The 26,168-nt window shown below is 42.3% G+C and overlaps 1 protein-coding gene across 1 annotated transcript; it reads right to left on the bottom strand.

Moving 5' to 3' along the window:
* Positions 1-774: 774 nt before the first annotated feature.
* Cth (cystathionine gamma-lyase) lies at positions 775-25,182 on the bottom strand. The gene is made up of 12 exons (XM_060392437.1): positions 24,965-25,182; positions 21,503-21,584; positions 20,866-20,961; positions 19,307-19,416; positions 16,247-16,378; positions 14,292-14,349; positions 13,681-13,758; positions 10,403-10,555; positions 9,248-9,369; positions 7,478-7,530; positions 4,209-4,347; positions 775-1,353 (listed from the first exon to the last, which is right to left on the bottom strand). The coding sequence occupies exons 1-12, from the start codon at positions 25,127-25,129 to the stop codon at positions 1,345-1,347; spliced, it is 1,197 nt and encodes a 398-aa protein (XP_060248420.1). The 5' UTR covers positions 25,130-25,182; the 3' UTR covers positions 775-1,344.
* Between the last annotated feature and the right edge of the window lie 986 nt (positions 25,183-26,168).

Raw genomic sequence — 26,168 nt, 5'->3', positions numbered from 1 at the left:
ATCCAGAAGGGGAGAGCTTAGTTAGTGCTCAGCCCCTAATTTCTAGGACTTGGTTAGTAACTCACGATTGGCCTAACTTTACATCACTATGGCTGAGACTAAGCAGAGAAAGCCAAGTATGCTAGTTACCACTCATAAAGAAAGACTGCCTCCAGTCATATCCACCAGCTGTCGCACCAATAGGCTGGGTTGTGCATACCTGAGCCATGGCAAGTGGTAATATACCTGATAAGGCAGAAAGCTTTTGTGTAAAAACAGTTTAAGAAATCTCCTTGTCACTCAGGGAGGCAGAGGCAGGTGAATATCTGTGAGTTCCAGGCCAGCCTGGTCTACAAAGCAAGTCCAGGACAGTCAGGGCTACACAGAGAAACAAACAAACAAACCCCAAACTTTAATTGTTGACTCACAGCCTGTTCATGATCATTTTGTTCATGAGGCAATGTGCCTAACTATGAAAAAAATTATGGGTTGTTTGCTTTTGCAGCTGAGTGTTTATAGATTTATTAAGGAAAAATGAGAAAGAACTCGAATTGAGGGAATAATATCCACAAGGTTCTGGTTTTAAATATACCTTCGCTGACCTCAGTAATTTTACTATTCAGATAAAAATATGAAAAGTATAAAAAGTTTCATGTATACTATTTGTACCTAATATGCAAATATTAAACTTGACGAATAAGAGTTACTCAGTTACATTTTTAAAAATCAATAGAGTTTGAGCCTCTAGAGCAGCCACAGAACCCAGAAAAATAGCAAAGCAGTATCAGGGTGGGGTACATTTGATAATTAGATTTATTTTAGAAAAATAAGTATCAGGTACAATCTTTAATCACTAGGATTTCACAGTAGGTTTTCAAATATTGGAGTTTTGACTTATGGTAATTAAATAAAAACCCTTGCTTTTAATAATTTTTCAAAAAAACATAGTTGATTTAAGATCATTCATTTAATAATTTAATTTCATAAAATATCAATACTGATTAAAATATCTTAGGCTACCAAAAAAATAAAATAAAAAAGAGGAAAAAAAAACAGCAACATGATCCCCAAAATAGCAATATGATCCCCAAAACAGCACAATTCTCACTTCCTCAGACACAATGTAGCAAAATTATCAAGATGATACCACCAGAATCAGTTGGGAGAAGATAAACAGAAGACATTCCTTAACAGGGAAGATCCCCGGAAGGTTCCCAGGAAGGTTACAGCTATAAAAATCATTAGAGTCATGCCCTAAATGTCCAGTGGTAAAATCTGCAAATGGTCCTTAATGGTCTGTCCAGTTATTGAGAAGATCTGAGCCCTTGGAGGCAGCTCCTGATGGCAGCATTGGAACACCAGCTTTCAAGGATGCTGTACCAACAGAGCACAGGAAAAGAATGTCAGTGACCTGCACACTGCTACCCTGAGACCCCGAGAACCTTGTGAGGTTTCTGCACACTCCCCACATAAGGTGCACAGAAGTCACACCTTTAGAGGTTACAGTGAAGACACTTTTTTTCTTTAATTTTGGTGTTGAGGGTCAGATTGGAACTGGGGTGGATCTAGATTAGAGTTTGTGGTGGATGGATGAAGGAGCTGGGAGTCAGATGCTCTATACTATGTGAACCCAAGGTGCTGAGATGAAGCCATATGTGGTCCAGAGCCTGACTCAGAGAATGTGCTCAGAGAGGCTCATGCTGTGTGGCTTGGGCTTTTTCTTTCTAAAGGGGTAAAGACAGGCTGATAAGTTGGCTCTAGACTGAGGGGTCAATAGGTTGGTTATCTTGTTACTCAGGTACTTGACAAGGTAATAGATGTTTAGGTAAGTATCATGTACAGTTGCCTGAGCAGGAATCACTGGTAAGGCTACTCTTTACAAATATGATGACGCCCACCCTCAAGACTAGTCACTAGCTAGCTGAGAAACACTGAAAAGAAATGTTCAGCATCCTTAACAATCAGGGAAGTATAAATCAAAACTATTTTGAGATTTCATTTTATACCAGTCAGCATGGTCAATTATCAATAAAAAAACAAATGACCACTCATGCTGGTGAGGATGTAAAATAAGGGAAACACTCTTCCATTGCAGGTGGGAGTGCAAACTTACATAGCCACTATAGAAAACAGTGTGATGGTTTCTTAGAAAGATGAGAATCGATCTACATCAAGATCTAATTATACCATTCTTGGACATATACACAAAAGACATGTCATCCTACAGCAAGGACACTTGCTCAATCATGTTCATTGCTGCTCAATTCATAAAAGCCAGAAACTGGGAACAGCTCAATGTCCCTCAACAGAAGAATGGATATAAAGGAAATGGTACATTTATAAAATAAGAGTATTACGCACCCATTTAAAAATAATAATAAATTTGCAGGTAAATGTATGAAACTAGAAAAAAAAATTCTGAGTGAGGTAACTCAGACCCAGATATAGTATGTATTCATTTCTATGTGGATGTTCACTGTTAAGTCATTGACACACAAATTGCAAACCATGTAACCACAGAGGTTAGATGGAATGTAAGGGACTAGGAGAAGAGCTAGATCTCCCTAAGAAGGGAAAATAGAATAAAATAATTATGGATGGATGGGGCTGGGAGATTCAATAGGAGGATCAAACAGGGAGAGGAAATAAAAATGGGGACAAGGAAGGGAATATGTGGAGAAACAGCTAAAATTAAGGACCATCTAAGGCACTGTATAGAAACCTTATACAGTAGAAGCTTCCTGAAATACATACATATACAAAGGTAATCTAAATTGAATTGCCAAATGACAGGGGAGACAGAACCCCAAGTGTACATCTTTTGTTACCAAATAAAGCTTTCAGTACTAAAAATGGGTTACATCTGACTAAGTTCTGGCAAAAGGGTCCCATGAGAACCCCTAAACAACCCAGGCTATTGCCAAGGCTGTTGGTAGCTTTCCACTAACTGACAGTAAGGTCCTGTTGCTGAAGACAATACTTACACGGCTTACTGAACATGGAGAAGTCAAGCAGCTCCCTACCTAGAACGTTTAACCCCACAGACTAACTAGTATTCATAGTCCTGGAAGGTTCTCTGCATGCTACCGAAGGATAAAGGTACAACTCTTTGATTTACAGTGGTGACCTGCCTACAAGGTACAATGGTGTAATAGTGGTTCAAAGTTTGTGAAAATAGCCAGCTAATACCTGATTTAAGTTAAGGCCCATTCCATGAGGGAGAACCCGTGCTGTATGGGTGGCCAAGAACCTGAGATTAGATAGGGCAAGGATCTAGGGGAAAACAAATTACTACTGTTCTGCTACAGGAAAGTATCAATAAAATGACTCCTAGTGACATCTGCTCTACTCATAGCCCAGTGCCTTGCTCAACTTCAGTTTTCTCCTGCTGCATATGGGAACAAATGCAAAGAGATTCATAGGCAGACAATACGCAGAGTGAGAAATCTTGGAACATTCAGTCCTAAAATGGATATCCTCCATCAAATCCTTTCCCCCAGGGCTCAGAGAACTCTGCAGAAAAGCAGGCAGAGTCTAAGAGCCAGAGAGGATGGAAGAAGCCAAGGAACCAAGGCCTTCTAGAAAACAACTGGGCTGGGACACATATGAACTCACAGAGACTGTGGCAACATGCATAGGACCAACATGAGCCTATACCAGATGGGGTCCTAGATCTGAAGGACATGGATACACCCCCTTACCCTTAATTATCCCTAAGCCCAGAAGCTAGCTCTACTTGATAGCCACAGGCTACTGAAAAGTTAGTTTTCTCCAAAAAAGTCTCATTGGGGAAACAAACCTTACAGGTTTCTTTATTGTTGTTGTTGTTGTTGTTTTAACCTTAGAGGTCCTTTGTAAGATTATATTATGTCTTCCAGTCTGAGGGCTTTATGGGATTCCTGTGTATGCAAATGAGTGCATTTCTGTGTCTGTATGTATGTATTGCTAGTGCTTTTTCTTTGATTCTTTTTCTTGTTTGGTTGTTTTTTCATATTCCAATTTGTTTGTTTTGATTTATTTTATTATTATTCCTTAGATGTCTGATTGTTTTCTAAAAGAGACAGAAAGAGTGTGGATCAGAGATGTGAGTGTGAGGGGAGGTGGAGAAGAATTAGAAGTAGGAAGAGGGGAAACTGTAGCAGAATATATTATGAATAATCTATTTTAAACAAAAGAAAAAATTAAACATGTGAACATACATGCATACATGTGCATGCACACACACTCACCGCAGCCTTAAGAGCTTGACCCAGGTCTTCAAGAAGGTCCTTTTCATCCTCCAGGCCCACAGAAAGTCGGATTAGTGTATCACTGATCCCAAGGGCAGCTCTGTCCTTCTCAGGCACAGATGCATGGGTCATGATTGCTCTGGAAGCAAAAGCGAGTGGTTTTTATCACTGGGTTGTGTCAGAGGAAGATATTTTTAGTTCAATGTTGTCAGTTATCTCTAGTTTTCTTTCTGTTTCTACTTGGTCAAAGTTATCTCCAGCAGGTCCTTTCTTCCCCAAGGGAACAGGCACATGTCCAAAGAGCCCTGAGCCTCAGAGCAATACTCTTAGGAATGAGTTCATGTTAGAAATAGTCCTTGTTCCCCTTACTATGGGAAACCAATTGATTACTGAGCTATCATGGGTCACATCCGAGCAGAGGTTCTAGGTTTTATCCTCTCATGGACTTTGGTTGAGTGTCCATCTCAGAAAAGACCCTGTGCCCAGATACGTTTGGTCCTTGTGGAGCTCCTATCCTTTCCACATCAAACTCCCCTTCTTTCATATGATTCCCTGCACTCTGCCGAAGGTTTGGTTGTGAGTCTTAGTATCTATTTTGGAGCACTGCTAGGTAGAGTCTTTCAGATACTTTCTGCGGTAGACTCCTGTCATACGTTCAATGCATATCCCATTTGTCTTTCTAAATGAGGATAGATCATCATACCCCGTGTCCGCTTTCTTGATTATCTTCTTTAGGTGTATAGATTTCATTTTGTTTATCCTATCTTTTAGGTCTAAATAAGCGAGTATATTCCATGTTTGTCTTTCTCCTTCTGGGATACTTCACTCAGAATGATCTTTTCTAGATCCCACCATTTGCCTGCAAATTTCATGATTTCCTCCTTTTTGATTGCTGAGTAGTATTCCATTGTGTAGAAATACCACAATTTCTGTAAATGACTGGCTCTTTGACCTCCCCACTTCCCAAGGGAGGAGTAGTACTGTTAGGCCACAGAGGAGGACTTTGCAGCCAGTCCGGAAAATACCTGACAAAAGCGAGTCATATGAAAGGGGAGGAGGTCCTCCCCTATTAGTGGACTTGGAAAGGGGCAGGGAGGAGATGAGGGAGGGAGGGTGGGATTGGGGAGGGAATGAGGGATACAGCTGGGATACAGAATTAACAAAATGTAACTAATGAGAAAAATAAAATTATAGAAAAAAAAATTAAAAAAAAAATACTCTTAGGAATGAATAATATTCCAGTGCCAGCAGGATGTCTCAACAGGCAGAGACCATGCAACCTGAGGGCCTGTGTACCACCACAGTATCTACAAAATGTGAGTATGATTCTACAGTGCTGTCCTCTGACCTGTACATGCATGCCCTGGCACACATGCCCCTCCCATACACAGATAAAGTACTTTCACACACAATAACAAGAATTAAGAAATTCATTTCCTCAAGGGGTGCAGTGGCACAGTCCTTTAATTGGAGTTCCTGGCAGGCAAAGGCAGGCAGATCTGTGAGTGTGAGGCCCGCCTGGTCTACAGAGCAAGGTCCAGGACAGCCAGAGCTACAGTGAGACCCATACAGACATAGACATACAAACAGGCAAAACACCAAATGCACATAAAATAAAAGTAAGTTTTAACAAAAACAAAACCAATCAAACAAACAAATGCCCACCTTCCCTTTCAAAGTAACCCGAATGAAAGCCTCTTTCCTTAGTAAAGAGGCAGCACCAAGCTGTGGGGGCTTCCTGCAATTGGGAAGGAGATGGGGGTAGAAAGGAAGGGAAGAAAAAAATGTAACAGATGCCTAAAGTAATTCCAGCAATAGACATTTTTCTGTATGTTGTAGTATGAACCAGGGCATTAACTCAGGCATTTCCCTGACACTCTGTAAATTGAGATTAAGAAAGAGTAATGTAGGAGCTGGAGAGATGGGTGTTAAAGGGTAGGCTCACAACCACAAATATACGAAAGAGTAATGTTCTGACTAGTTTTATGTCAACTTGACACAAGCTAGAGTCATCTGAAAGGAAGGAGCCTCAGCTGAGAAAATGCTCTATGAGAATCATCTGTGCTGTTTGAGTTCCTGTCCTGACTTCCTTCAGTGAGGGACTATGATGTGGAAGTGTAATCAAAATAAATCCTTTCCTTCCCAGCTGGCCTTTGGTCGTGCTGTCTCATTGCAGCACTAGAAACCCTGACTGAGACAGGTAATGTGGTATTTCTAAGGCTGCAGAGTTAACCTATGCTGTCTGGCTGGGAGACTAGCCCCAGACTACTTCTTCTCTACTTCCTCTCCTCCATATTACAGAGCTGCTCCTCTCACAATAGTATTGGGAGGCCCAGAATGAAGTGTGACCAGACAATCCCTGCCCTAAATTTACTTATCCACAATCTGAGGGCTGAGCAACCTCAAACTCAATCCCAAATAAATCAGGAAACATCTGTTTTTAAGGAGAAAGCCTTAAAGCAATAAACAATTCCTCCCATGAGGTGCAAGCTGATTACACACATGAGTGTGCCCTCTTGTGCTTGCAGACTGTCTCTCAGGCATCTTTCTGAAAGACTGAGGATGACCCTTGCCCTCTGATGTACTACAAATCCTGACTTAGATATATTCCTTTAAACCCCTGACTCTCCTTACAACTATAAACAGGAAGCATGCCTACACACTTGGAAGCACTTTTAATCCAGAGCATTCCAAGTCATTGATGAATGTGTAGAAAAGTATCATGAAAACATCTCATGAGAGCCAAGCTTTGGAGATAGATACAAAAGGGTTGGTAATGTAATGTCATCCCTGGCTGCAGGGCTTGGTCTTCATGTGGGGCGCCAGGTGGGGGGAGCTGTTTCTAGCATGGACTCTGTTGCTGCTTTTGGATCACTTTCCCCTGGCAGGGCTGCCTGGCCTGGCCTCAATGGGTGAGGATATTATGCTCAGCCCTAATGTGGCTTGATGTGCTGGGGAGGGTTGATATGAGGGGGAGGGGTAGAATCCCCTCTTCTGGCAGGAAAGGGAGAGGGGAACTTGGAAGGAGGGGGAGGAGAGGAGAAGGGGCACCCTTAGCATGTAAAGGAAATAGACATAAATAAAATAAAAATTAAAAAACTAAACTTGGAAAGATGAGAGTGTGGTTTTATGTCAACAGGTGAAAGAGGTACTCAGACCAACACAGCTCAGCATGAGACAAAGAAATCAAGGTAAAACAATCAACTATTAACAATAAAGACCAAATAAATGAGATGCAGTAACAACTGAGAGAACAGGAGCATACTTACGGAAGCTCAGCCAGACTCTCATATCCTCCCAGGCTTTCAGCCAGAGCAAACAGCTAGCAAAGAGAACAGGAATTTAGATCACCTAATAACATAGTGCTAGGATTCTAAACTATAGAATGACTGAGACCATGTCTTTGAGAAAAAAAAAAAAAAACAGTAGTAAGAAATATATACATATCACACTTAAATTAACACCTGCTTTAGTTGCCTATGAAGAAGGGGAAACTTCTCCAAGGTTTGCTTAGGTTGTAGTTGTGATGTAAGGAGCGGCAGGTCCTGCAGGGTGGAGGCTCTAGGAAGGTGACTATCAGTGTCACCCTGAGTCATGCTCACTGGATTAGCAGTACCTGAAAAACCTGGACCCTCATGCCTCTTTGCTCCCACATGCCCTTTCTGCCTATGTCACATGGATGCTGACAGGCGGTTTGGGCCCTCCTGCCACCAGAACTATAAACTGAGTGACCTGCCTGGTTGGGTTGAGGTTGGTCTCTATCAAAGCTCATGGGTTGGAGTTAAGGTTCTCAGCGTGATAGACCTTTAAGAAGTGGGGTTTGGTGGGAGGCTTTGAGTCATGAGGAGAGAACTAACAGGCAATTGTCATCAGAACAAGCCTGCCCCCGGGGCCACTAGTCTTCCTGACTGGTGGCTGCTCTGGCTCCCACACATGATGCCATTTATCACCAGGATCTCAGCAGAGGGCATACAGAAGGGACCACTTAACTCTTGAATAGCCAGTGAAGTAAACTTTCATTATAAAATAGCCTGTGTCTGGCACTTTGTGACAGAAATGAAAAGCAAGTTAATATATCCAGTCTTGAGTATTATAGTGGCAATAAGGACTAAGAGTGTGTTGGAGGTTGATCTAAATGCTAACTACCGGCCCTCAAGATTTGGTTACTGCCCACTGGATACACTCATCCTTGTTTTTGTAAACATGCCTAAAACATTATACACGCTTGGTTCATCAAATGGCCTATTCCTGGGCAGGGCAAAATGGGGTAGGCTAAGGATCCCGGGCTTTTGAGGATAGAAGATCCAGGAGAATCATGGAAGATTCAGGAGAATCATGGGACAGAAGGGCAGGAAGAGAGGAAGAAGGAAGATGCCACAATGGATTAGCCTGAAAAAGAAACCACGTGGAGTTGGGAGAAAGGATTCCAATAATGGTGTGAAAAGGCCCAGATGAAGAATAAAAGCAAGTATTTATAAGATTATGGTTGGAAAATAGGGTGGTTAAGGAGGCTGGCATTGGATGGGATATGGGATATGGATATGGCATATGGCTGGGAGATGGATGGTGAGGATATTCAGACAGTGTAGGTAGGAATATCTGCCTGGCCAAAGGTAAATAAGACAATTATAAATTCAACAGGTTTCCTTGTCTTATTATTTGTGATAGTAGGGGGGAGGTGTTTAGATAATACTGCTGTGATAATAATTGGGCAAATAATAATAAACATTATATAGCACAACAGCATTTTATTTTCACTTACTACAACAGAATGTGTTTCCGTGTCATTGCCTAGGCTCGTCTTGCACTTACAGGATCACGTGATCTTCCTGCCTAGATGTCCCAGGTGGCTAGACCTCCCTAGCTTAGTTTTACTAAATGTCTGAAGTTGATTCTATCTTTCTAATCTTAGAGGTGTATCTGAGCCACGAGAGCTTTGTTCAGTCTTGTGGGAGTACAAGGTTTGTGCAAGCACAAACCTGGGTGTGAGCATGAGCCACTGGAAGGAAGTCGCAGAGGAAAAGCCCACTTGTGCTCACCTTGAGACTCTTGAGGAAAGCCTCAGCATGCTGCAGCACACCCTTGATGTAGAAGCTGACCATCCCTGGGCAGCCTGTGCACTGGCGTTTGGCCAGCTCATGCTGAGGGTGAGAGGGTAGCCCTGCAACCACAAAGCACAAGACAAGTCTCATTCACATGTAGAGCGTCAGGAGAACAAGTCCACTGTCCCCTAAGTGTGCTATACATGAGCCTGACAAGGGTGTGTCCCCTGGTCCAGCATCATAGACATCTCTTTCCATGCCCTGGCCACACCTCCTTTTTCAGCAACTGCTCCTATCACTCAATACCTCTGCATGTCAGGACTCCCTTGTTAATTGCACTCTTCTGAAATTCCTTAATTAATGTATTTTAGAAAGTCTTCATGTGTGCAAATCTATTTATTTCATTAATATTGGATTCATAGTCCTAGGGAAAATCTCTGCCCAACAGTTGTTGGATGCCTCTGGAAATAGTTGACCACAGGCATTTAACAAGTTCTACCCATTCCTTGGTATATAGATCAGAGTCCTTCTCTCTCCCTGTATCCGAAACATACTCCAGCAAGCAGTGATTACCAAATGACAGGTAGAGATCTGAGCTCACATACATTTCTACTTTGGCTTATCCAACTTCCTTGAAAACAAAATCTTAACTACATTACACCCATGATATCCCAGCCACAGGATCTAAGAACAAGGCTCCATAAGCCCAAGATAGCTGAACTGGTGACATAAACTCAACTGGTAACAATGAGCCTGCTAATCCACCTGAAAAGGGCTGTGAATTGAAAAGACTGAGCAAAGTTCTGGCACATCAAGTCTCAGTGGGGCGAACATATTTGAGATTATAGTGAGAGCTAGCATGGAACAAGTGACTGGCAGGGTCATCAGCCAGTCAACCAGAATTATCCTGCAACTGGGGTATGCACAGCCTCGGAGATAAAGACACCACAGAAGCATCTGTTCTTAGCACCTACATTGCTGCCTTCAGGCCAACATCTTATCTATCCCCTCTCCACCATGCTCATCCCAGAGCCTGACAGAGTGAAAATGGCCAATGAACAAGGTAAAATTACAGGAAAACAGAAACTCAAAAAGAACCACTGGTATGAAGTCTTGCTCTAAAGAGAGATGGTTAAATTCAGGCTGACATACCAGGATAAATAACCTTTTCTACCCGGGGATCAGACTCCAGGAATTGGGCCACTGCCATGCCGTTCTTGAAGTGTTTCTCCATCCGCACCTGAAGTGTCTTCAGACCTCGGCAGCAGAGGTAACAGTCAAAGGGTGAAGGGACTGCCCCGATGGCTGCAGAGTGAGCAGATCCTGGGTTAGCTCGAAGGTTCCACAGGGAATAGGGAATCCTCTGGTCCCTCTGTTTCACTATAGTGACTCAGAAAAATCTCACTATGAAGCTCAGTGTTTGTGTTCTAGGAAGAAATTGCTATGTCACACTAGAAACACAGAGTAGAAACAAAAATGCACTTAGACAGGTGTGCTTTAAATCAGAGAAATGGATATCCATAACTAGGAAACCAGGATGAGGTGGTATAAGATGGTTCTGTACGACTTAGTGATGTGACACTCTGCACAGCATGGGCCCTCACATCTTGAGCTACACTAAGATCTTTTCTGTTTCAGTGATATGAGGCATCACGTAGCGTGGGTCCTCACATCTTGAGATACATGCCAGAGAAAATCTGCAGTGTGGTCCTAATGGTTGCTATACAATTTACTAATAACTTACTTATTTCTGCTTTTAAGGAGTTATTTTTATTCTAAATTATGTGTGTGTATATGTGGGTTTGTGCATATGAGTGCAGTGCCCACAGAGGCCCGGAAAAGGAAGTCAGACCCCCAGAGCTGTAGGTGATTGATTGGGAGCCTGACATGTGGGTGCTGAAAACTGAGCTGAGGTTCTCTGCAAGAGCAGCCCCAGGTCTTAGCTGCTGAGCCATCTCATTCCTAATTATTTGTTAGGCAGTCAGTCAACTCCCCTCCTCAATCCCTTTGCTTACTCTAAGAGAAATTTCTAGAAGAGCATTTTAATTTTTAATTCTGTTTGTCATCCATCAGTATAGTGATCACCTATACTCAGAGTAAATGGAATGAAAGGTACTTAAAGGTATTAAATACTAGGAAAGGTATTTAATGTATAGAAAGGTGTACATTAGGTCTTTGGTGCTACAAACTTAACCACTATTCCAGGTGGTTACATACATGAAACCAACATTTCAATGCTTAAAACAATCCTAAAAACTGAAGGAGAGAAGTAAATCCTCAAAGTTGTTCTCTGACCTCCATACTATAGTGCAGACACACATAAGCACAAATAAATAAGTTTTCAAAATGAAATTTGTTCAGATTATTTTGCCCTAAGGTTGCTGCCAATGAATCACCCTCCATCTTTAAAACATATACATACACACATACTTACATGCATATGCATACATATTTTGGTTTTGTTTTCTTCAGACAAAGTCTCTCTGGGTAGCTTAAACTTAAAACACTCATGGCTAGAATACCCATGTCCTCCACTTTACATGTTGAAACTTAATGACTACACCATGGCATTAGGAGTCAGGACTCTGGGAGGTGATGAGCTCCTGACAACAGACCTGCTGTGAAAAGGATCGAGCTCCCAAAATTCATTTGGGTTTTAACAATTTTGTTAAGCAAGCATATAACAAAATCCATTCCTTAAATGATGGCACAGTCATAATATCTTGCTATACTGTAGCTCTATTTCTTTTTTTTTTTTTTTTAATAATTTATTTATTTATTTTAACATTTTTTTTTCTTTTTTTTTTTTTTTTTTCAATGCAGTTTATTCAGGAACATTGAACAATCCTCGGACCCCGGGGAAAGCCAGCCCACAGCTTAAATAGCCTCTGGGTAGCCAACCCAGGCGTGCCACGGGGGCAATGCAGATAGGTCCACATACATGGAAGCAAGCCAGATCCTCGGCCTTAGCCAAATGTAGCTCATGCCTTAGTTGTACATAAAGGAATTAATGCTCAACTAAAAGGAAGCTTGATGGTGTTCAATCAGAGGATTGACCTCTTGCAGGAGCAAATTGATACCCTATGGCAAATCGCTCAACCTGGCTGTCAATGAAAGTATGCTGGACTTTGTGTCACTAGCATACAACATGAGAATTTTTCCTGCACTGCAAATCTGTCTAAACAATTGTTGAGCTATATTTTAGGTAATTGGACTGGAGAATTCGATACAACGATGGAGCAACTGAGAGTGGCCATTGTCACAGTAAATTCTACTGGAGTGGACGCAGGACTAGCCACAGGATTATCAACATGGATTGCTGCAGCCATGAATCATCTGAAGGAATGGGCGGGCATGGGAGCGTTAGCAGGCCTTCTGGTGTTGGTCTCCTTGGTTTGCCTGTGGTATATATGCAAGATTAGAGTCTCACAACAGTGTGATGCAGCCATGATCATTCAGGCCTTTACAGCCATTGAAGCAGGACATTCTCCCCAAGCATGGTTGGCTACCATAAAAAGCTAAAATGATACGCTCAGGATGCGAGGCTAAGCACTGCACTCAGGGTCAGCCGCTTTGGACCCAGAGAAGAGCATGTCTGATTGCATGCGGGTTGATGCCCCAGGTCCCGCCTCTGAGAAAAAGGTATTGGATGGGTCTGATGCTCTTTGGGTGGATGACACCTAAATGAACATCAGTACAAAGTCCCAATTTATTTCTAATATCAGAGATCAGTCCTCTACTCTTGCCTGATGCGTCTAAAACAAAAAAGGGGAACTGTAGAGAGCTGCTGCGGAATGCTATGCCTTAAAGATGGAGCTGGTTTCCGCCTTCCACCTTCCCGATGGTGAGTGCTCTCTGTCACGAACAACTCCACATGTAGCTCTATTTCTTTATTTATTTGAGACAGTCTCTGACTCTGTAGCCCTGACAGGTTTGAACCTCACTATGCTCCAGACATAAACAAGCTTGCTATACTACAGCTCTGTTTGTTTGTTTAGCTAAGTAAGACAAGGACTCACTTGTGAGAGCTGTCTGTCTTAGGATCACTGTGTGTACCAGTCTGGCCTCTAACTCACAGAGATCTTCCTGCCTATCAAGTACTGGCTATCACTGTTTTCTCTCCCTAAATGTGTCACAATATTTTGTGGAAGTACAAATGTCAAGTGTAGTCTCTGGTGGCATAACAAGAATCAAGGCTTAGGGGACTGGAGAGACAGCAGAGTCCACCAGAGTATTTGCTATGCAAGGACAAGGGCCAGAGTTAGGATCCTGGCACCAAGCAGGAAGCTGGACATGTCTCTGTATACCCGCCTCACAGGTGCCATGCAGGGCAGGGACAGCAGAGTCAGTGGCTCTCAAAGGACTGAGAGACAGAGTGTCCTGCACACACATGCCACACAGACAATGAGACCTGGGCTTTGACCACTCACAATTCTGCAGAAAGCGAAGTCGATTGTTGAGGTCATCAGAATTAACAGACACTAAGCCCATGACAACATCACTGTGGCCTAAAACAATAAAAACATCATCATCAACAACAATTAGCACTTACTTTCAGTTCATAATTTCAAAACCTTTGTTTTCTTTTGGAAAAAAAATCCTTATAAAAAGCCTTTGATTACTTAGATGAATTTTATCCAGTTTTATAGCAGTGACTACACATAAAGCAGTAAAATGAAAAGTATAACTCCAAGATGCTGGCAAAATGGAAACATAGCCCTTCTCAGTAAACCCTGTCAGCCATGAATGCAGTGTTGTCTATGAGAAACAAACTCTGAGTGTGGTGATGCACACTTTTTACCCCAGCACCTGGGAAATAAACATAGGAGAAGAAGTTCAAGGCTAGTCTTGGCAAGTAGTGAGTTCCAGACATGCCTTGGCTATGTTAAAATTAAACCATTTCTTCTTATTTTACTTCCAACACAAATAACAAATAAACTCTACACAGCAGCAGCAGAAGAGGGTCCAAAATGCTAAGCCCTCACCACCATCATATATCCAAGGAGAAGAATGTTTAAGGTGTAGGCTGTGCTTATCTTACCATTCATGTATTTTGTGGCAGAACACATGCAAATATCAGCACCCAGAGCCAAAGGTCTCTGAAACAAACAAGCAAACAAACCAGGCATTTTTATCCAAATGAGAAACCATCCGGAATGTGCCATTCCATCCACCTGCATGTATCCTTTCCAATCCCATCTGTATATATCTCTACCCTTCTGTGTGAGAATCCACACATCTTCAGTTTCTCTAAGCTCTTGAGAGTATGCCTCCATAGTTCCTTCTATCAAAGAAGCTCCAAAAGAAAGAAAGAAAGAAAGAAAGAAAGAAAGAAAGAAAGAAAGAAAGAAAGAAAATGAAATAAATGAACGAAAAAAAAAAAAGACTTGGCTTAGAATCCGATGGTGCAAGTTTCATGGAAACAAAAGGCAGGCCCAAGGTAAGCCTCTCTGCGCCCTTTTCTTTACAGTTGTTTGGCCCTGAGTCTGTTGCCTATAGCAGAGACAGCTGCATTTTATGACTCATTAAACACATAGAGCAGTTTATGACAGCGTCCAGGAATTTTGTGCCAAGTGAGTATAAACTACTTTACTTAGACTTTTAACCATTAAAACCTTAGAAAGTACAAGGTTTTTGTTCACAACTGGTTTGCCGAGCTCTTGACTTCTAATCACAAAACATGTATAATAAAAGAGTTTTCATTATACTAGTTTTGACAAGTATAAAGTCACAAAGAAATCTGTTCACACAGGAGAGATGGCGCAGTGTGGCCTGAATTCAATCCCTGGAACCTAAGACTGAAGGAGAAAAATAAATCCACAAAGTTGTTCTCTGACCTCCATACTATAGTGCAGACACACAAGTACAAATAAAAGTTTTCAAAACAAAATGTGTTCAGATTATTTTGCCCTAAGGTTGCTGCCAATGAATCACCCTCCATCTTTAAAACATATACATACACACATACTTACATGCATATGCATACATATTTTGGTTTTGTTTTCTTCAGACAAAGTCTCTCTGGGTAGCTTAAACTTAAAACACTCATAGCTGTGGTTAGAATACCCATGTCCTCCACTTTACATGTTGAAACTTAATGACTACACCATGGCATTAGGAGTCAGGACTCTGGGAGGTGATGAGCTCCTGACAACAGACCTGCTGTGAAAAGGATCGAGCCCCAGGAAAGTCCCAGAGAACTGCCTGGATTCTTCTCCCAGGACAAAGACTTGGTGGTCTCAGAGCTATAAAAAGCAAAGTCCTACTCTGAGGCCACCCAGGTTGCTGTACCATGCTATAGCAGCCCCAAAGGGCCAAGAGTTCTTATCCATAAATGACAGGTGAAGTGGAAATTCCTTAGTTAGCATAGACTGATAATCGGCACCCAGCCATCCTAGTGCCTGGGATGTGGAAGGCATCAGAGATACAACCACCCAATAAGCTATGTCTTCATTGGCTCTACATGACATAAGAGACAGAAAGGGCTGCCTTGATGATATTTTGGAGACCAGAAAGGTTAAAGTACAAAGCAAACCCCCAGCCTCTCCTGTTCAGGCTCTAAGGGCTTAGAGCCCAGCTCTCTATGAAGGAACCTTTAGAGCCTAACACCTGATAGCTCCTGGTGTCTCATCCCAGATGGCTGAGGAAGACCAGGTAACTACTCTTAACTGCTATAGCTATAAAGGGCCCAATTACTTCTCCAAGATAGGCTCTTTGAGAATTCACCCACCAAATTTCTGTCTAGAGTATCTATTTTAACCAATTCTGGTCTGGCAAACATGTTTCCTCCTATGCCTGGGGCTCACTGTTCCTAGAGAAACCTCCAGTGTGAAGTAACACAGTTTTGAGACAGTAACTAACGTTTAAAAAAAAAAAAAGTCCAAATCTGATTCTTTGTCTAATCAACAATTATATCTCATAAGTTTGATAATGATTATGTTATATTTCCTAATTACAGATAACTGTGTTAATCACAGCAAAAGCTATTCTACTTACCTGGAAATATGCAGACATGAAAGTGTTATCTACAACCAAAATGATGTCTCCACGCTTATGGACGATCTGTGCACAGGCTTCGATGTCAGTCAGCTTCAAGGTGGGGTTTGTGGGTGTTTCAATCCAAACAAGCTATTCAGCAAACAACAGTATGTGAAAACGTAGCACACATACATGCATCTCACATGCAACAGCGTGGAGGAAAACTACTTCATGCTGGAAAGGCTTGGACAATGAAGGTGGAATGGTCAAGTGTGAATCTGAGCTTCCCCTACAAATTTCTGATAGGCCATTGCTTCAGAAATTCTCTCCTTTCTTCCTCGAGTTCCTCATCTGTGTAAAAGGGTTATGATATTTACCTTACAGAACAATTGTTACTCTCAAATGAGGTTATGCGTATCTAATAAGAAAAAGTTAATTTTATAATTATCCCAAAGACACGTGTCTGGAACTTCTGTTCTCAAAGAGAAATAGTACATATTTTATAAAAATTTCTCCTCACTTTGGGAAAGTAGCTCAGTAAAGCCTTGCTTAGCATGCCTAAAGCCTGGGATCAGTCCCTAGCACTTCATAAACCAGGAAGGGTTGTGAGGTAGGGGTGATTGATATCAATATTCCCAGCATTCAAGTAACAGAGGATGAAGGATCATAAGTTCAAGGCTACCATCAGCTACATAGAGAGTCTGGGATATAAGCAACTCTAACCACTTCATTAGTGAGAATTATGCCCAGGATGCCAAGGACGCCATTAGAGCTCCATAACAACAAAGGCACCAGAAACTCTAAATTTGGGGAAACACATTCAGCAGAAGAAAAAAAGTGGCAGCCTTGCAGAAAGCCGAGTTCACTGGCAGTTCTGATCTGCCACAATCCCGCCACGATGTACACCCTCAAAAGTTACTGAAGAGACCAAGTGAGAATTCTATCAGGTAAGGTGCATCTGCTGTGACCTGTGTTACCTACATTTTTCTCTCAGAAGAGCTGATGACATTGCCTTGCCTATGTAGACAGATGGGATAGGTAGCTCAACATACTCCCTGGTCTGAAAGTTCATTAAAAAGCAGTTTACACGTTTTGACTTACTTAAAAAGCTACAAAATTGACTCCTGGGTAAGAATAATAAATTCTCATCAAGCTAATTTAAAATAAACAAAAATGAAAAAAGTAACTAAGTACAAAATAGGTTCTGTGTGGATTTTAAAAACTTACTACAGGGGCTAGAGAGATGGCTTAGTGGCTAAGAGCACTTGTTCTTAAGACCAGGGTTTGATTCCCAAGACTTACACAGTGGTTTTCAACCATTGGTAACTCAAGATCTAAGGGATCCAATGCCCTCCACAGGTAGTAGGGACACACATGGTGCACATATAGGCATGGAAACACCCATGCATATAAAATAAATAAATTAAACAACAACAAAAAATATATATATAAAGCTTCAAAATCAGAGCCTGTATTTCAGGGGGAAATGTATTAGTTCAAGTAAGCCAGCAAATAAAACTGTAATGTGCAAAATTTATCATACTCATGATCTGATTTCTTAACCAATTATTTGAATAAGTATTTTTTTTTTTCCTAAGCAGGATAAAAACACAACTTCTTTGAAAACGAAACTTCCTTAGTGAAAGCTGCCCTAGGGCTACTCTAGAAGGAATCCTTTGTGTGAAGGACTCCACCCTTTAGCATTCACTGCCAAAGAGCTTGAGTACAAGTCTAACATTTTTACTTCACAGAGTTGGAAAGGCTCACTCATAGAAGACATTGGTCTTTCACTCCTGCAGAATTTAAATGAGACTTCCAAGTGCCACATCTGCTATTCAGGCACAAATACCTTCCATAGCACACAAGCTCCCCAGGGCTGAGATCAAAGTCACTGGACCAAGGGGCTCTACAGCCTTTGAATGATGCTCATGTGATATGTCTGACAACTATGTAGTCCTGAATTTAAATTTTCTTAAAAAAAAAAACACAAAACAAAACAACAACAACAACAAAAGCTTAAAGCTATCTTCTAACAGAATTAACATTTAAAAAAAATTAAACATTCTGTTAGAACTCTCACTTGTCCTTAAAAGATAGGGGCGCTTTTAAAAGACTGTGCCATGCCTCTCTATGACTTTCTCTGGGACAGAGAGATAGGAAGAAGGCTATGCTATGTCTAACAGCAGTCCCTGAATTATGGTACCTGGCTCTTTCATGCACTTTTTAAGTACACAGTGTTGAACTAAATCATATGATATGAAAAAAATAAAAGTCTGGTATTCCCTTTGTTCTTGGGATTGCTGTGGAAAGTTATTTCAAAGAGGCTTCTCTGGCACCCCCAACCCTGTCTGTCTCTATTTTCAAATCTCATTCTCTCATACTTTTGTTGTTGTTTTTGGAGACGGGGTTCCTCTATGTAGCCCTGGCTCTCCTGGATTCACTTTGTAGACCAGACTGGCCTAGAATGCAGAGATCTGCTTGCCTCCGCCTCCCACAGTGCTAGGATTACAGCTGTGCACTATCGCGTCTGGCTCTCATGTTTGTTTGTTTGTTTTTAATAGTTTATTTTTAGTTATGGGAACATTTGTATGTGTGTGTGGGGAGGTCTATGCATGAAAGCACAGGTGCCTATAGAGGCCAAAGGGATCAATCAGATCTTCCGGAGCTGAAGTTATGTGCTACCCAATCTCAGGTATTGGAACCAAATTTGGGTCCCCTGCAAAGTCATACATGCTCTTAACAACTGAGTCATCTTTCCAGCCCCTTCTCTCCAGGTTTTAACAGGAAATCTCTCCTTCCTTTTAAAGCCATGTTATGTGGTTTTTAATATATTGTGTCATTTTCTGTCTAATGCTCTTTTTCTCCCTCCTACCTCAAGACCCATTTGGAAATCTACTTCAGAATTTTTGTGTACTCTCGGAGTGATATGCTATCAAGTCATGGAGACTCTACCCTTGTCAATCTCAGTGTTTTCAATAGCGTCAATAAAATGTTATTTGGATTTAATTTCCATCCTCTAGTGAACAGAAGGAGTGGACAAAAAACATCACAGGAAAACAGACAAAGCGAGCTGGTTACCTTGGTTTGTGGTGTAATCGCTGCCTCTAACAGTTTGATTTTGGAACAATCGACAAAAGAAATCTTCAGTCCAAATTCAGAGGCCACCCTCCTGAAGTACCTGTTGGTCCCTGAGGCAGAAGACAAGCAGATAATATGAAGAGAACATGCTGTCAGGAAGTGTTTGCTCCTGGCAGACATGCACACTACCAAAATGAAAAGAACTCTCAAAAAAAAAAAAAAAAAAAAAAAACTGAAAGCAACTTCAGTATAGCTAAGCAGCATAGTTTGACATACCACAGAGCCAAATAAAACATACTTGATACACACAAATGGCAAGAGGCAGAACCATTGTTCAAAATCCCCTTTCTCTTCCATCATGGAACAGCTTCCTGACACAGCATCTTCTGCATGCACACGTATGTTTGTTGAAGATGAAGGGGCTGGGTGCCAACGGTCCCTGCTGACACATCTATAGCACAGTCCCTGCATGTAAGGCTCAGGTGTCATTACAGAAGTCAGGGAGGAAAGATAGAAGTTTGTTGTGAGATTGCATTTCCCAGAAATGTCCACAGGCTATCCCGTGAAGTGTCATCAACATGGCTGCCTAACTAAGACCTGAACTATGAAATCAGGGAACTTGCTAACAGGGGAAGGGATAAAAACATGAGGCCTCAACCTGAGACAAAGAACTGCAGATGACTAGAGAATGCTAAGAGCAGGAAAAATGGTCTTCCCCAGAGAAGAGGCTCCCAATTGGTTATCCAATACCCTGAGATTATAAACACAAAGGTAACATTATATGGACTGAGTAAGTTGTATTTACGTATTTAGGAACACACACACACACTCGAATAATAGAAGAAAAAGAGGCTATGAATCTCAGAGAGCACTCGTGGAGGCGTGTATATATGCATGGGAAAAGTGGAAGGGAAGAAAAGGGAAATGATGTAATTATAATTTAAAAAAATTATTTAAAAAAAAAAAAAAAACACTGTAGCCCAGCAGAGCTCAAACTGACTACATAGCTTAAACTGGCTGATTCATGGCAATTCTCCTGCCTCAGCTTCCCAAGTGCTAGGGTCACAGGCACAAGAAATTTTTCATAAGCAGTTTTTTCATAGTACTCAAATCTAAAGCAAATGATTCATCACTGGAGAGATGAACTGTTGATCAAAGCTTCTGGCCACCACACATGGCAACCTGAGCTTGATATCAGGACCCACATGGTGGAGGCAAGAACTGACTCTTAGAAATTGTTCTCCTGTGGCATTCAATGGCATGGTGTGGCCTGACCGCATAACCCATACCAATGGCACATGTTGTGTATTCAGAACCAAGGCTGTAGGGTGTCTAAAGGCTGATCAGGTCTTACATCCTCCTACCAGCATCTTAACACAATTCTTATTTAACAATCTCTTATAAGCACTTATGGAACAGAATCTGAGCCCCGTGGAGGTGCCTGCCACACCTTTGAAAGACATAGGCCCTGAAGCTGGCAATGGTGCGTATGTAATTCAAGTCTTATTGCTGTCTTCAAAGCACCAGCTGGCACACCCTGGGAATGAGAGATCATTTACCTCCATACACTTCATCCATGCAAATGACTTCATCTCCTGCTTTTAAAAGATGGGTAATCGTTGTGGTGGCAGCTAGCCCTGAGGCAAAGGTCAAACCTACCATAAAAAGCAAATTCAAGTAAGCGTAAAAGATCCAAAATCTTAGCAACAATCTAGTGCCACTTTTACTGTGGTTTCCCCCAGCTGCCTGAGCTGCTCCTGCTACTCCCCAGAGGTCAACCAGTTAATGTCAAAACAGCCCTTTCTGTTTCAAAAATGAAGCCTTTAAAACACTCTGTGTGTATTCACACACACACACACACACACACACACAGAACTCACTCTCCAGAAAAGGTCCAGGGAGTGAATTCCTCCTCTCTGAGAGCATATTATCAAGGATCTTGGGTTTGGCAAATGAGTGCTGCTCTTCTGCTCTGTCCCTACTTACTGTTAACTAGTGAGAACATGCTTGCACATCCCAGCTTAAGAACAATGCCAAAGGATTCACCGTCTTAGGAAAATGGGGATTTGGAATACCAGGATCTCTACTTTCCACATTCTATGCCTCTGTGTCTTTAGACACCTCAAAAAACAAACAAAAAAACAAACAAACAAACAAACAAAAAACCCGGTTTCACTGCAAATGTGAGTTTCTTACAGTGCTTTGCCCCATCCAATGCGGCCACTGCTTTTTCCAAACAATTCCTTGTGGGGTTTCCAGAGCGACTATATACAAAGCCCTGAAAATAAGAAGAGGAGGAACAAGGTTTATTATTCATCATCTTATGAGCTTTTGTTTATTATCAGATCTCAATGAAGACATGGCCACAGCTACAGGCCTATTCCACTGTAATTATTTTCTATTATCTAGCCACGGCACATTTTGACATAAGACATGACATAAGAAAGAATTGTAGCATTGTTGTGGCTGTGACAGTATGGAGAGGCTCAAAACATGACCAAAGTGGGCCTGGAGAGATGGCTCAGTAATTAAAGATGCTTGCTACTTTCAGAGGACCTAGTTAAATTCCAAGCATCTAATGTCAGTTCACTTTTGTCTGGAACTCCAGTTCCAGAGGTTTGATGCCTGTTCTGGCCTCCAAAGGCACTGCATGCACAGACAAGCAGACAGACAGACAGACATGCAGGCAAAATACCTATACACATAAAATAAAAATGAGTAAACTGGGTTAGAATGATGTACCTGACACTTGGTACTAGTAGGAAAATGACTTTCTAACAGCCAATCTTGGGTTGGGGAAAAATATGTATGCCTAGTTGCAAAACTGTGAAGATGAAATGGGGTAACAATTTCACTGCACATCCCTCAGCACATGCTAACTACTAGGTAGGTGGCCTAACACTGCAATGACATTACACTTACATTAGCCTCACTCCCTCCTTACAACATGGACGTATTAGGAAAAGGAATCGAATCAGTCTAACCTATGCTTCCCTTCCTAAGACATGGCACACAAGAGGGTTGAATGCATCGTCCAAGTGCTCAGGGTTCAGATCTTAATCCTATTAAACAAAAGGAGGAAGCAATTCTGAGTGAAGTCTGCCTGTGTCAGATTCCCTTTATACTTAAGATTCATATAATCATTTTATTTGGCCTTGTGACCTACTTGCAGAAAAGTAAAGCCAAATGTTCTAAGACCTGGGAATGTGAGGACTAGAGCTAATCCTAGGATCTACACAGGTATGGTCATACACACCTGCAATCCTAGCAGAGGTCAAGTCGGATCCATGAGTTCAAGGCCATCTGAATTTAGAGAGGGACTGTCTCAAACAGAAACCTCCTACTCTTTTCTCCCCGTGGCTTATACAGCATACTACTACTTACACCCTTGTTTCAGACTCTGAAGCTTCTAGTATTAGTAATAATAATTTTAGAAGTGTTCCCCTGTGTTAGATAAACACGTAGTTCACAGGACTCAGCCATCTTCAGCACTTACCCCTGTCCCTGGCTGCTAAAGTCACCAAACTTCTCTCCAAATGTTTGGCTCCTAGAGCAGCCCCACACTCTGATAAATATTCATACGAATGCAGATGTTTAACTTCCAGGGTAGAAGAGCTTGTTTCTTTGGCAAATTACCTTGTGCACTCCATGGCTTTTCAAGTGGAACTAAAGATTCCCAATGCTTCTCACTGCTGCATTGCTATTATCTTTTGGAGATTCTGAACACACACCGGATTTGACTACCCCTGCTTTCTCTCTGAACCATTTAAACATTAATATCATACCTGAATACTGAGTTTCTACACACTGTTCCATACAGGCAGCAAACCTACATTGGAGGGCCACCTATGTTCTTGAAGGAGGATGTACACGTTTTGAATGAAATCATCCGTTAGGGGTATCCCAGCCTGCTACAGAGATGCTCCTGGGACTTCTCCTCACAAAAAAAACAGAGCTGTTTGTAAGAACTTCACCTGACTCCCAGCACAGAGGCAATTTCCAGGGCAGTCAAGACCTGGGAAAAGGCAGCAATTGCTCTACTAACTGTTGTCCTAACTTGGGGCAATTTTAATACACCAAGACCCATCTAGTAAGCCACCAAAAAAGAAGGTACATGAGGTTCACAAGACTGAATCTCAAAGGCTTCACTGGTCCCTTGGGTTTGAGTTCGGGTCAGTTTTCTTTTCTGTAAAAGGATTTAACAGGTACCCTCTGACCTGGTCAAAGAGAAAACACAAGACATGAAGACTGCAAACACCAAAGTACTTCTGTGTAATGAGTGTATACCACAAAGTTTACACCAGCAACAGCTCCTGTAGCTGTTATTATTATCTATCTATCTATCATTATCCTGGTTTACATGGGGCCAACTCAAGGCTTGGGTGGGTTTAATAGCTTCCTCCAGGTTACCCAGCCAGAAAAGCTGATGTAAGAATTAAAATCCATGGGCTCTTAATTACAAAGTCACACTGCTTACTTATATAAGTTGTTGTCAACGTTCTTAGTGCATTGACTCTTTAATACAGTTCCTCATACAGTGGTGACCCATTAAATTAGTTTTATTGCTACTTCATAATAATTTTGCTACTATTATGAATCATAATGTAAACATCTGATATGCAACCCCCATGAAAAGGTTATTCTACCCCCAAAAGAGGTCACAGGTTGAGAACTGCTGGCTTAGGTGATGAAATGGCTTGAACTATTACATAGCCCAGTTATAGTATGCAGAAGGGAGGGGGTTCAAGATACATTAAAGCCCAGCTCCATTGCTCATGAGCCACAGTAACCCTACATCTCATCTCTCAGTCTGAACACTGAGACCAGGCTAGGATCCTTCTTTATTAGTATTGAGACTCTCATATGATATAGATTCTAGGTATGTGTTCGGTAAGTAAGTGCTCAGTAGCTATTAACTGATCATTAGTGTGTACATGCAGTGCACATACACATGTGTATGTGTGTATGAGAGAGAGAGTGTGAGGGGTAGAGAGGAAGGGAAAGAGATGGGGGAGGGAGAGAGCACCAGAGAGAGAAGAGAGAGAGAGCCTGTGTGTAGGTCGGAGGACAACTGCAGGTGCTGGTTCTCTCCTTCCATCATAGGAGTTATGATATAGAAATGAAATGGTCAGGCCTGGTGGCAAGTACTTTTTACCTCCTGTGACAAAACACCATAACCAAAACCAACTTGGGGAGTAAAGAATTTATTTACTTCCATGAAAAATTCATTATGGAAAGGAGTTAGGGCAGGAACCTGGAGGCAAGGGCTAATACAAAGGCCACGGAGGGGTGCTGCTTCCTCACCCAGCCTCTTAAAAAACCCAGGACCACTAGCCTGTGGGTGAGGGGTGTCCCCACGAACAATGGACTGGTCCTCCCCCATTAATCACTAATTCAGAAAGTGCTGCCTGTTTCAGCTTGACCTTCTGGAGGCATTTTCACAATTGAGGTCCCTCTTCTCAGATGACTATAGTTTGTATCAGCATGCCTGCTGGGCCATCTCACCAGCCCAAGACCCTTCGTTTTCCAAAGGAGGACTGTCTATAGGCAACTTCTACAGAATTCAACAACTTACAACTCTGATTATTCACTGACAATCACAGAGACCACGTGGCCCGAGCACTCCCGCAGTCCGCCCAGCCCTGCCCGGCCGCTCACCGAGGACTGGCCGGGAAAGTCCTGCTTGAACGTGGTGGCCAGAGAAATAGGCAGTACCACGGCCCGCGAATTCCACTGCTCGGGCTCCTGTCCCACATGGATGGCCTGCGTGGCGAAGTGCTGGAAGCTGGGAAGGAAGCCGCTCGAGGAGGAGTCCTTCTGCATGCTGGAACTAAGGAGAGCTGGACTTTGGCGCCTTAGAGACCGACTGGAGCCTTTCGGAGATGCGCTTATATCCAGGACGGGAGGGGCCAATGCGGCCAATCAACCTGGTCCCCAGGCAGCACCCCGGCCCATTGGTCGGCAGTGGAGGCGTTACCCGGAGCGTTACCCCTGCCCCACCTACCAGTGACCCTGAGCAGTGCCCACGTGGGGTGCGCCCTGCTGGGACCTCAGCAGCCAGCTGCAGCGCTGGGACCAGAAGCACCCTTTGTTTACAAGACGGATAGAGACGAAGGTGAGGACCTCCTCCGGAAGCCTTGCGGGGTCCTGGTAGAGTGCTGGCAGAGATGTGCTCCCCTCGGATCTGCCAAAGCTGCAATACGAACGCTGCGGCTCTACCCTAGTGAAGCTCAGAGTTTAAGACCCAAAAGACACAGCCTTGACCTAATTTTACACCTTTTTCCTAAAGCTGGGGAATTTAAGGCGTTTCTATTCCTCCGAAGTACAACAGTTTTAACACTGAAAACCCTGTCGAAGACCGGCGCGGGGTACACACCTGTAATCCTAGCTCTCAAGGAGGCAGAGGCAGGGGGATTTCTGTGAGTTGGCGATCAGCCTGGTCTACAAAGCAAGCTCAGAGACACTCATTTTCCAGTACCAAGTGTACATTGCTGGAGGCCCAGTGGAAGGGGATAGTCTCTGAAACACTATTGGGTTGCATGCCTATTTGATTTATATTTCTCCTTTTAAAATATATTCTCAGCCCCAATGCATGATTATGCTACATGTTTTATATGTGTGTGTATATATATATATGTGTGTGTGTGTGTGTGTGTGTATGCTATAACCTTTTAAGTTTATTTATGTGTCTGCACACCACATGCATGCCCGGTGTCTACAGATTAAGAATGTTAGATCCCCTGGAACTGCAGTTATAAACAGACATGACCGACATGTGGCTGTGGAAAACCAAACCAAACTCACTGGAAGAATAACCAGTGAGTGCTCTTAACATCTGAGCCATCCCTACGACCATGTGGAG

The sequence above is a fragment of the Meriones unguiculatus genome, chromosome 10 (genome assembly GCF_030254825.1).
Source record: "Meriones unguiculatus strain TT.TT164.6M chromosome 10, Bangor_MerUng_6.1, whole genome shotgun sequence".
NCBI lineage: Eukaryota > Metazoa > Chordata > Mammalia > Rodentia > Muridae > Meriones > Meriones unguiculatus.
Note: the sequence above shows the minus strand (reverse complement) of the source record. Positions and strands in the feature narration are given on the sequence as shown.

Coding starts and splice junctions, on each gene's coding strand:
- Cth (XM_060392437.1), bottom strand. CDS start 25,129: ATGCAGAAGGACTCCTCCTCGAGCGGCTTCCTTCCCAGCTTCCAGCAC. Junction 13,759..14,291: donor TGCCACAAAATACATGAATG/GTAAGATAAGCA, acceptor TTATTGTTTTAG/GCCACAGTGATGTTGTCATG. Junction 9,370..10,402: donor AGAAAAGGTTATTTATCCTG/GTATGTCAGCCT, acceptor TTGTGGTTGCAG/GGCTACCCTCTCACCCTCAG.